Source organism: Tupaia chinensis, unplaced genomic scaffold, assembly GCF_000334495.1.
Source record: "Tupaia chinensis unplaced genomic scaffold, TupChi_1.0 Scaffold000232_1, whole genome shotgun sequence".
Lineage (NCBI taxonomy): Eukaryota > Metazoa > Chordata > Mammalia > Scandentia > Tupaiidae > Tupaia > Tupaia belangeri.
The window spans coordinates 1,129,551-1,141,860 of record NW_006159708.1 but is presented as its reverse complement, the minus strand read 5'-3'; the positions used below and the strand labels follow the sequence as shown (position 1 = coordinate 1,141,860).

The following is a 12,310-nucleotide window of genomic DNA, read 5'->3' as shown; positions in this document are numbered from 1 at the left end:
AAAGACAGAGAGAGACACAGAGACAGAAAACGAGAAATCACCCTCCAGGGGGGATGGCCACACCACAGTCCCTTCTCCTCCATTCTCCTCTCAGGATCCTGGGCATGCATGCACGCGCCCGGCATTAGTGTAGGCCACTGGGTCAAGGACTCGAACCACAGTCAATCACATGGGAGTCCAGTGACATACCCATTATGCCAACTGCGGGTCCTTTGTTCTGTTTTTTAAGTAACAGCGTTTCACTGAATTGCCCAGGCTGGCCTAGAATTCACTATTCTGTTCTGCCTCACCCTCCTAAGTTGCTGGATGTCACTGCACCTGACCTGTGTGGTTTTTTCATTGGAGAATTATAATAATTTATAAAACTTTTGATTTAAAGGTTTTACAACCCTTTGAAAACTTAAGTGTCCAAATGAAAAGTGCCACAGTTTTTGAAGTATTAAAATACTTTTATTCTCCCACCTTAGGATTTGTATGGAAATTGGTTTTTATGTCCCATACAAATTCAGTTTACCCTTAAATACATAGTAGAACTAAAATGCTCTCCCCGTTGTCTTCTAATATCAATCCTAAAATACTAATAAAAAAAATTGGAAATTTGTGCTATCTATGACCAGACATTGATTGATGGGTGTTGACTATTAGAGTTCTATCTTTGCCTGCCAAAATAACAAATGACATGACAGAGGTGCTAGCAGATCCAAGCTATGTAGATTCTTAAAGGGCCAGCCATGAAAAGATGACCAGTTGAGGTCACAAGAAGCAGTTACCACTTTCCAGTTATAAAAATAGGATGGTTCCAAATTGTTTTTCACATAGTAGTAAATTTGTTCATTGTCATGCCTAACATAGATGGTATTATGAAGCCCTAGATGCCTCTACAGCGGTTTATATATACCTTTGCCCATTCATATTATCAGTAGATGGTCTTTAGTATCATCTATTGGTGCCTAATGTTGAAAATTGCTCTTGGGTTATTTAGATTTATTTTTACTTGTTGATGAACTTTCCTTCCATTGCATCTCTGAAACATGTTCATTCAGTTTCCATTTGAACACTTGGCTCATAGGAAGTCCCTGCTCCTTAAGGCAGCCCATTGCATTGTAGTGCTTCTTTCTTATAATAGCTAAGATCATTAGATAAGTATTATCCTCAAAATATCACCAGTGACTCCAAAACCTATGTTCTTAACTCCATATGCTATTCCCTGTATTCAGTACAGTATTTCATTCTTATAGCTTCTCTTATTTCATTATATTGTCTTTGGATTTTTTTTTTTCTTTTTTGCCATTGGCACATGCACTGCCAGAGAGGAGAGAGAAAAGAGAAAGCACCCCTCAGTTGGTAGAGGTCACATCGTCATCCCCTCTCAATTTTGAGCATGCATGCATAGGTACTTGGTGTATTTTTCAAGCTTCTGGGGCTGGGTTTCAGACCATGGTTGGCCACCTGGGATCCAGCTCTCAACCACAAGGCCACGAGGCTGGCCTTATTACATTGCCTTTAAGAAAAGAAAATGAATCATTTCACAAAGGTTATGTATAGTTATTGGAAGAGACTTGCTCCATCATGGACTTATTAGATTATTATTACCTCTTCTTTTCTTTTTTTTCATGTATCCATGTGTTTGTGTGTTTTGAAAATTGTCAGGATTATGATTAACTGGGAGTTGGTCAACAAAGGGACTTTGAAAAGCTTGTGGAAAATGGAATTAAAGTACAAGTTTACTTTGGTTAAAAATATACTGAAATTCATCCATTGTTGTTTTAATGATAGGCATTTCTATGAAATTTGTGAAGACTCATACATAAAATAAGAGCCATCAAAATGGAATGGTAATACAGGAAAGGGAAATTCCAGTTCACATAGAGCATCTATAATCCCAAAATTTTGAAATCTGTAATGGTCTGAAATCTAAAAATTTTGTTTTTTATTCATTTATTTATTTTTTCCACAAATGAGAGAGTGAGAGACAGACAGCACCTCCAATGAGGACTTTACTACACAGTTTATCTCCAGCCATTAGCCAGCCCTGGATTGTGGGCACGTACATGCCCAGCATACTCAGGGAGGTCTCCAGAGTTGAACCAGAAATTTCATGTTAGATTTTCTGGCAGAGCACTGAACCTTACCACTGTGTCACTGGCTGCCAAAATCCAAAAACTTGGCATACTAACATGACACCATAAGTTAAAAAATTCCACACCTAAACTCATGTGAAGGGTCACCGTCAAAATATTGCAATACCCAAATATTTTATAAAGTTACCTTTAGGCTCTGTTTATAACATGTCTATGACACATAAATGAATTTCGTGTTTAGATTTGGATCCTATCCCCAACATATCTCATTATGTATATGCAAATATTTTAAAAAGGCAAAAAAATCTGAAACATTTCAAGTGAGGGATACTCAATGTAAATAGTTGAGAACCTAAATTGCTAAATTGTCTCAGCAGAATCTAAAAAGTGTTGGATAGTGTCGGAGGAGCAATTAGTGTTCCAGAGGTTTTACTTGGCACTAGGGACTGGAATGATACTCTGATTTCTTTCTTTTTTTTCCTTTCTTTTTAAAAGAGAGGTTTTTTGCTTTAGGGCATGCATGCTCACCCGAGAGACAGAGAGATGGAAAGCAAGAAATCACCCCCCAACACATAAGGCGGGATGGCCACACATCAGTCCCTTCTCCTCCATTCTCCTCTCAGGATTTTAGACGCACACATACCCAGTGTGGGTTTTAAGCCACCTGATCTGGGACTTGAACTTTGGTCTGACTACATGGGAGTCCAGCAATGTTACTTTAATGGTATCTGCTGGTCCCAGTACTCGGATTTTTAATTTACCTCTGATTTTTTTTTTTCTAAATTAGAACAGCCCTCCAATTGAGTAGTAAGTTTTACTTACTGTTTTTTACAGTATAAAACTGTGTAAAAACTATGTACAGGAAGGAATTTTGTCATCCTATTGTGATTATGGTGATGGTACCTAAAATTGTAGAAATCTTGTTCCTCAAAATGACTGTGTAACAAGAACTAGCATGAAGAAATTAAAAATATTTTTGTGAAATCTCACTACAGGGAAGAATTAGTCCCTTAAAAGTATCTTAAGTCCCAAAAAGATGTACAGCAAGTCAATATAAATAATTTTTCTTTTTTGGAGAGGTTTTTGCTATAGGGCGTGTGCTCTATCCAGAAAGACAAATAGCAAGCATGAACTCACCCTCCACCCCCCCCCCCCGGGGCGGGGTGGCCATGCCACAGTCCCTTCTCCTCCATTCTCTTCTCGGGATCTTGGGCACACATGCACATAAACTCGGTCGGGTCCGGGAACCCAACTGCAGTCAGACTACATGGGAGTCCCGTGACACAGCCATTGTACCAACTGCTGGACCCAAAATAAATTAATTATCTTTGAAGTGTCTGAGTGCCAGTATATCATTAGGAAGAATCACTTTGTTTTTAAAGCTCTAAAGTTATATGCATATTTGAGAAATTTTATGCTGTTCATCCATAGTTTCTTTTTCCATTTCATCAGTAGATTTGTACCTAACAGTTTCTTAGATGATTCCCTTGCTGACATTTGAACATAGAAAGTTCGTACTGTTTTTCCATGCTGTAAGAATACAAAAATGGTTTCTATTAAAATACACTTGATATCTTAGACATTGTGCCATTTCCTGACAGTAACATACATAGATTTTATATGGAAAGTATAACTGCTATCACATGATATTTTTATTTAGAAATGACTTCACAGAATCACTGCAAGAACTATACAGAAGATACTCATGTGACCTTTACTCAGAATTACCCATTGCTGATTTCTGTACCATTCATTTTATCATTCACGTGTGTGCATGCACTATCCAGTAGATGCATGACTGGATGCTCTATTTTCTGAATTTCTTGTGTGTAACTTGCACATATCATGGCCTTTATTCAGTGTTTCAGTCTAGGCTAAAATATTGCATTTATTTTTTAAGGTAATTTTTTTAGAAAGATTGTTTTTGACAGAGTCACAGAGAGACAGAAAACTAGAAATCAACCCCCAGCGGGGGTGGAGCATATTTAGTCTCTTCTCCATTCTCCTCTCAGGATTTTGGGCATGTATGCACGTGCACCTGGCATGAGTTCTAAGCTGCTGGGCCCGGTATTCATACCACTGTCGGCTACGTGGGAGTCCAGTAATGTAACCATTATGCCATCTGCTGGTCCCCAAATATCACTTTTTTTTGGGGGGAGGAGAGATTTTCACTATAGGGCGCATGCACTCGCCAGACAGACAGAGAGAGACATAGAGACAGAAAGCGAGAAATCACCCCCCGGGGGGATGGTCACGCCGCAATCCCTTCTCCTCCATTCTCCTCTCGGGATCTTGGGCACACACGTGCCCGGCGTGAGTTTAAGCCACCGGGTCCAGGACGCGAACCATGGTTGACTACGTGGGAGTCCAGTGATATAGCCATTACGCTAACTGCTGGTTCCCCCAAATATCATATTTAATTGTCATGTGTTTATAGTCTCTTTTACTTATATCATTTCTTCAGTCTTTTTTTCTTATGATGAACATTTTTAAAGACTGCAGTCCCGTTTTCTGTCTCTTCTCCCTTTGCTTCTTTCTTCGTCTGCCTCCAACTCCTTTACCCCATAATAAAATAGAATGGTCCTCATTTGGGATTTGTGTGATGTTTTATGAGTTAGATTCAGGTTTTGTACCCATATTGGAATACTAGAGAATTAAAATACTAGAGTATTTTTTTAATTGTAAATTCCATTTCAGATTTTGATTCTCTTGATTTATAGGGTCCATAAGTAAGTTTTTCTTCAGCCTTTTTAAAAAAAATTTTTAAGTCCATGAGCAAGAGAAACATAGCGAGATATAGAGAAACAGCACCCCCAGCCGGGCTTTGATACCTTGATCTAACCCTTAGCTCTGTATGGTGGACACGCACATGCCCAGCACAGTCAGGGAGATCTCTGGAGGCAAACTTGGGAGCTTTAAATATGGGCAGTCTCATAGAGGATCACATTTTTTCACTGCTCCACTGTCTGAAACCCAATACATTGCTTTTGAGGTCCATAAGATCAGTAACTACTATTGAAACCATATATGAAAGCTATTCTTGTTTGGTTTACATTAGATGCTATGTATTCAAATATATATAAAACGTAAACATTTAAAAGATGGTAATAGATATAATTGTTCTCTTATTTGTGCATCCTTACTCTTAAAAGGGCAAAATCTGAATTTAAAAACTATAGATTCTTGTTGATACCAGGAGCATAAGATTATTTGAAGATAAAGGCAGTATGTAAGAAGGCTCAGTGACAAGAATGAGAGAAAAATAATTCAGTTGATCTATTTCCTGAAAGAAAATAGAAGGAAACCCATTTAGGAGGTCAAGTATAGTGTTCAGAAATAATAATGAAAATTAGTATGGGACCTAGTCTCAAGATGCAGCTTGGGACCAGCAGTAAGCGTAATGGCTATGTTGTTGGACTCCCATGTAGTCGACTGCGATCGTGTACCGGACCTGGTGGCTTAAAACTCACGCCAGGTGCGTGTGCATGCGTGCCCGATGATCCCGAGAGGAGAACGGAGGAGAAGGGATTCCAGTGTGGCCACCCCCCCCCAGGGGGTGTAATTTCTCACTTTCTGTCTCTCTCTCTCTCTGTCTTGCGAGTGCTCGCATCCTATGGCAAAAACCTCTCAAAAAAAAAAATATATATATATATATTAGTAGGAATGATTCACAAGTAGATTATAAGGAAGCATTTTGCTATGTTACTACAGAGCAAAATCAAAATATTAGAATTCAGACTGGAGAGAGTTATTACACATTGAAGATCATATGAAGATTGACAAAGCATGTTACAAGATTTAAAGCTCATGAAAAGATTTACAGATTATTAATTGCTCTGAAATGGCCGTACTCAGTCAAAGCACAGGAAATTGTGCCTTCCAATAAGTGTAGTGTGTGGTCAGGAAATTAAGAGTTCTAGTTTAAAGCATGAGTGGTCAGTTATTCCCCTAGTTAGTGGTATGGCCATAGCATGTAAAGTGAAGACACCTCTCAATTCCCTCCCTCATCTACCTTGATTTCTGTGGATATTCTCTAATGGTGATTGCTTATCTCTAAGAGCATCAACTCATAGGTGAACAAGAAAAGTTTGTTGGATATTGGAATTTTTATGACTTCAGCCTAAATTTTGTTCCATTGCAGCCACTTTAGTTTCCCATTTTTTTACGTGAGAAATATGAAATTCTTTTTATTCTGTCATTTTTCATAAAAATTTTACTTCTGAGGTCTAATAATAAGCATTTTTGTCTGCTTTGGATATTTCTGGAATAGAAGACAAAATTAATTAATGCTCTGACCTTGCTGCCTTGTTGTTTTCCCTCTTTAAATTTTCTACTGATTTTTGATGAGCCTTTTCTGAGTCTTTCTCAACTTCTTAAAGTTGTATGATGCAGTTGAAAAATCCATGAAATTTGCTTCATTTAGCTTTGTATGTATTTGAAAACAAAACAGACTTGAGAAAGCCTGCCCATATCTCTAGTTCTGTTATTTCTGTAATTTGTTTTATTGTTTCTGGGTGTCTTTGTTTATAAATAGCCATAACAATAGCCAGCCAAAAAGACAGTTGTGAGAATCATAAATCATTTTGATAGAGATCTGCTTTTCAGTACATACCTCTGATTTTTTTTATAGCCATAGAAAGGTACTGCTGTGTATTATAATGAATAAATATTTGACATGAATATGGAAATAATAATATCTAAAGCAACTATTATCTTGATATGAAATAAATCTGCCTTAATACCAAGAGAGTTATACTGCGTGTATATATATATATATAAATACAGATATTTTCAAGTGTATTTATATTGTGTTTATATATATATATATATAAAACTACAGATATTTTAAATGTATATAAGTTCTCCCTAACTTTTCTTGCAAAGATAATGTCAGTTATTTACTATGCATCTTTATATCATCTTACAAACCAAAGCATGTACCTTAATATATTAAGATAATGTTTTGTAGTACTTAACACATATTTTTAAAATTTATGATAGGGTGTATGCCCTCACTGGAGAGAGATGGGGTCGGGGGATGAGAAAGAATCCCCCAAAGGGAGTGGCCAAGCCACAGTCCCTTCTCTTCCCTGGATTTTGGGTGCACACACACATGCACCTGGCTTGTTTTATAAGCTTCCAGGTCCAGGACTTGAACTACTCAGTCCAGTCATATGCGATCCCGCCACCTTAATCACCATGCCACCAGCTGGCCCTGTAATACTTTATATACCAAAAAGTATTTTGAAAAATTAAAAAAGAACACAGAGGATAATCTTAACAAACATTTGCATTTACCATTCTAAATTATTTGTTGTTTTTACAGATTTTTTTTTAAAGCATCAAGCATAATGTTGACGTCCCTGATATGTATTCAAAACAATATAAAAAGTTCACTTAAAAATGCACAGAAATAGGGGCCAGCAGGTGGCATGGAGGTTAAGGCTTTGGATTCCACATGGCCAGCTTCACAGTGTGAGCCTGAGATCCGGCAGCTGGAGAATCATGCCAAGCAGCTCATTCGTGTCCAAAATCCCAAGAGTAGTGTGAAGAATGAGAGATTGCAGTGTGACCATCTCTCCTGGGGGGTAATTTCTCTCCATCTCTGTCTTACTCTGTCTGATGAGCACATGTGCCCAGTAACAGAAACTTAAAAAACAAAAACAAAAACAACCAAAAATTATATTACTCTGTATCTATCTTATGTCAACTTGATTTTTCCATTCAGTAGCTATCCGTTGTTTCTTTTCTTTTCTTTTCTTTTTCTTGTTTTTTTTGGGAGAGGTTTTTGCTATAGTGCTCGTGCGCTTGCCAGAAAGAGAGACAGCAAGAAATTCTTCCCTTCCAATCCCTTCTCTTCCATTCTCCTCTTGGGATCTTGGGCACGCACACACATCGCCCGGCGTGAGTTTAAGCCACCAGGTCTGGGACTCGAACCGCAGTCGGCTACATGGGAGTCCAGCGACATAGCCATTATACTAACTGCTGGTCCTAATAGCTATCCGTTGTTGAGAGCTAGATTCCATGATATTTAGAGTCTAAATATCTAAAAAGGTATACTTTTAAAAAAAAAAAACTTTTCATTTTTAAATGATAGGAGGTCTTTAGGTATGTGCATTAGGGAAACACTAACTACATTCTGAACAAATAAGTCCCTGAGATTTCCTTTCAACAATACTTTTGAAACACAGATAAAATTACTTCCTGTCTCTGTTTCCTGTATCCATGGCAACCTCTATTTTACACACTGACTGTAGAGGAACCTGTGTGAAAAGTGGCATTTCCTGAGCAAATTGGGACTTTACAGGGAAAAGAAAAGTGGAGGTCAACAGTGTTACAGAAAGAATGGGAGTTTAGTAATGCTGCTCTTCAAATTTAAGAAGAAAACCTTTACATGAACCAGCTAAGTGTTAATAATATATGAATTTTCCTATTCTTGGTAAGATTTTTTTAATTTGAACTTTCAGCTGACATGGAAAATAATTTAGGTGTGTGAGAAACTAAAGAGAGTTTAATTTTTCTGTAATGAATTTGTATTTTAATAAATCCTGTTGTTACTTGATATTAGGCTTTAATTTGATAAAGGGACATATTATATCCAAAGTAATCCTTACATGATTTGTCTCCGTTTTTATAATCACTTATAACATTTTAATTACCGTAGCAAACATTTTGTTTTGCAGTTTATTAAATTTCAGTGACCATTTTGTCAAACAGCGGGTTAATGACCCAAAGGTGTTAATAATTCTAGGACATATTCCAAATTCTTGTTATTTTATGCCATCACCATAGTATGCTTTATAATATTTAGTGTTATTGGCTGATTCTAATTAAAATAGAATAAAGAAGTATTATAAAACTTTCATTTTAAGAACTCTTGGTGATTTTAAGTTTTACTTTCTCTTTTTATAGCCATCTCTCATATGAACAGAAAAGCTAAGAACAAGGCTGTGTGTAGATTGTTTTCACTGCTTTGCTTACAACTAGCTCTACTTGTTAGGTGTTATCTTGTGCTATTATTTCATAAAGAGATACTTGGATATTCATCTCTTTGCCAGCTCTGCACTGGGAGACAAATTAACTGCTTAAATTAGGTCTTTCAAGTGTTCCTAAGAATTTTCCTGAAAGTACAGTTTTTTTGTAACTGACTGGAAATAGTATTTTTCATATAAGTGAAAGTGAATTAACAGGACTTCATTTTCTTAGAGCATTGTATTTGGATAATTCTAGCATTGTGTATGTATATCCCAAAGCCTTTGTTCAGTTGAAGCATCTGTATTTTCTATATGTAAATAATAATTTTATAAAATGCTTAGATTCTGGAATCTTTAAGGGACTTTCAAATCTCCGTAACTTACATATACAGTCTAATGAAGTACCTTTTGTTCCAAAAGGAATATTTAATGATCTAGTGTCAGTTTAGTCCCTAAATCTGCAAATGAATCTGCTCACTGTCCCCAGAAGTGGTCCCTTTGTTGGTATGGTTGCTCTGTGGACAATTGATTTATCAAACAATAAAATTTTGAGGCTATCAGACTCAGATTTTCAACATCTTGGAAACCTTTGTATCTAGAAGGTAGTAATTTGACAGAAGTACTGTTGGATGCTTTCGCAGTCCTTAAGAGTTTAAAGAGACTTTTTTTGTCTCATAGCTATATTGAAGCTATACAGCCCTTCGCATTTAAAGGACTTGTCAACCTGGAATATCTCTACAGAAAAACTCAAGAATTAAAAATATTGCTAGGGATGGGTTTTAGTGGAATTAATAATCTTAAACATTTGATACTAAGTCATGACTTAGAAAATATAAATTCTCGTATGTTTAGTTTGTTAAAGAATTTAATTTACCTTAAGTTAGACACAAACAGAATAATCAGCATTGATAACTACATTTGAAAAATTGGGAGCGTCTTTGAAGATCCTTAATCTGTCATTTAATAATCTTACAGACTTACATCCAAGGGTCCTTAAGCCATTGTCTTCACTGACTCATCTCCAGACAGATTCTAATCCCTGGGAATGTAACTGCAAACTTTTGGGCCTTCAAGACTGGCTAGTGGCTTCAGCCATTACTATAAACATCTGTTGTCAGAATCCCCCTTCTATGCATGGCAGAGCATTACCTTTCATTAAGTGGACTGACACTACAAATTGTGTTACATCTTCGCCAAATGTATCCAGCTCTTGGGCTGTAAAATCTCTTCATATTCAACACAAGACCACTGCATTCATGATGGCTTGGCACAAAGTAACAACAAATGGGAAACATTTGGAAAATACTGAAACTGAAGGTGTTACTTTCTGGGAACGAATTCGCACTTCACCTGCCAGTAGATTTTTCCAGGAGAATACCTTTGGTAATTCATTAGAGACTACTGCAGTGTTACCTGTGCAAATACAGCTTACTTCTTCTGTTAACTTGAGTTTGGAAAAAAGCAATGCTCTTCCGACCGATGTTGCCTCCGTGTCAGGGAAAACATCTCTCATTTGTAACCAAGAAGCTGAGAAGTTGAATGAAGCTTTTGACATTTTGCTGGTTTTTTTCATCTTAGCGTGTGTTTTAATAGTTTTTTTGATCTATAAAGTTGTTCAATTTAAACAAAAACTGAAGGCATCAGAAAACTCAGGGGAAAATAGACTTGAATACTACAGCTTTTATCAGTCTGCAAGGTATAATGTAACTGCCTCAGTTCCCCCAAATTCTCTAGAAAGCCCTGGTTTGGAGCAGATTCAGCTTCATAAACAAATCGTTCCTGAGGATGAGGCACAGGTCATTCTCTTTGAACATTCTGCTTTATAACTCTACTACATATTGATGATTAAATGATAGTGCTATGGACATAAGTGAAATCGAAGCTTACTTACAGAATTATATACCTTATTTAGAAACAATGAATTATATGAGCATAGCATTATTAAAGTGGTTTTATTTTGTGAATTTTGTGTTAATTTGGCAAGTTATTTTCTTTGATAGGTACTGCATTAAGTTTTATTAACAGTCAACTTTTCTGTGTATGAAGCACATGCTAAATACTTCACACTTCATGTTTAATTCACGAACAGTCTTATGAGGCAGTATTATCTGTTAGGTAATTGGGAAAGTCATGATGTATTTTTCGATTTTTCTATGCAAAAATACATCATGACTTCCCCAGTGATCCAATACATTACATACATAAGAAAATCTAGGGAGAGACAGTTTAACTCTTCCTAATTCTCTATAACTTGTGACATTTTTGTTTCTGTCTATCCTTTTCCCAAGTTTGTATTTTTTGTGATTGCGAGTTAAGTTCTATTCATATAAAGTTTGCCTAAAATAATCTGTATTTAAACCAAGTGATAATTACCAAATTTATATTGTAACATGGTAAAGTGTTGTGTTGTTGTGATCACCTGGAAGTTTTGCTGAAACACAGTTCACTGTCCCACCACTCCTGGTCCTTCCCTGTAGGTCTGGAGTGGGGCCTAGGAACTTTCAGTGTAACAAGTTTGGGGATGTTGCTTGTCTGGGGACCACATGCACAGAGCAACCCAGAGAAAAATAGATAGGGACTGAGAGATTGTTTTGAGATGTATTAGAAATTATAAACAAAAACTCAGTCCCCCACCTCAGGAGTTTTCAAACAATGTTCACTTTTTCCCAACAGCTAATTTAAAAATTTACCCTTGATTGTGATTTTATCAGAAAACATAAATATCTTTTAATTAATTTTTCTTAAATCATTTGTTTCATTATAGAAAAGCATAGTTTTTTCTATCTTATAGACATTTTAAATAATATATTTATTTTCTTCCTTGTGTCTTACCAGCTCTTAGGACTCTAAAATTTTCTTTAGTTACTAAAAGCATATGCATATGGGGGGATTCAAACAGTGCAGAAATATAAAGAGGTAAAAGTAAAAGGTAAAAAAAAAAACGCTCCGTACCCTTCTTCCTTACTTAAATAATATACTCATAAAAAAAATACACAAGATCAGCGCAGCTTAGCTATTTGAAGTTCAGAAAAATTCATGATAAACTATCTCAGTCTTCAGATCCCCAAATTCAAAGAAGGCAGTTCAGAAAATCAGTTTTTTCACTTTTAGATATAACTTCTAATTGATTTATATTCAACTAGGAAACTTTAATTGTATCAGTTTATACCTGGAGTTACAGATGTACACAGTGGTATTCATTAGTGTGCTTTTCAGTCTTTGTCAGGAGCTACTTTAAAAATGTTAGCTAGCTCA

General features: G+C 36.3%; 1 protein-coding gene across 3 annotated transcripts in view; it reads left to right on the top strand.

Moving 5' to 3' along the window:
• Nucleotides 1–12,310, top strand: part of IPO11 (importin 11) — a 229,725-nt gene that overhangs the window by 175,567 nt on the left and 41,848 nt on the right. The window contains exon 28 of one of the 3 annotated variants that reach the window (XM_027771806.1): nucleotides 10,031–10,110. The exons of the other annotated variants lie outside the window; for them this stretch is intronic. Within the exon in view, the coding sequence (XP_027627607.1) occupies nucleotides 10,031–10,052 (22 nt within the window). The 3' untranslated portion in view covers nucleotides 10,053–10,110. Of the gene's footprint in view, nucleotides 1–10,030; nucleotides 10,111–12,310 lie in introns of those variants that run through there. 3 annotated transcript variants of the gene reach the window in all.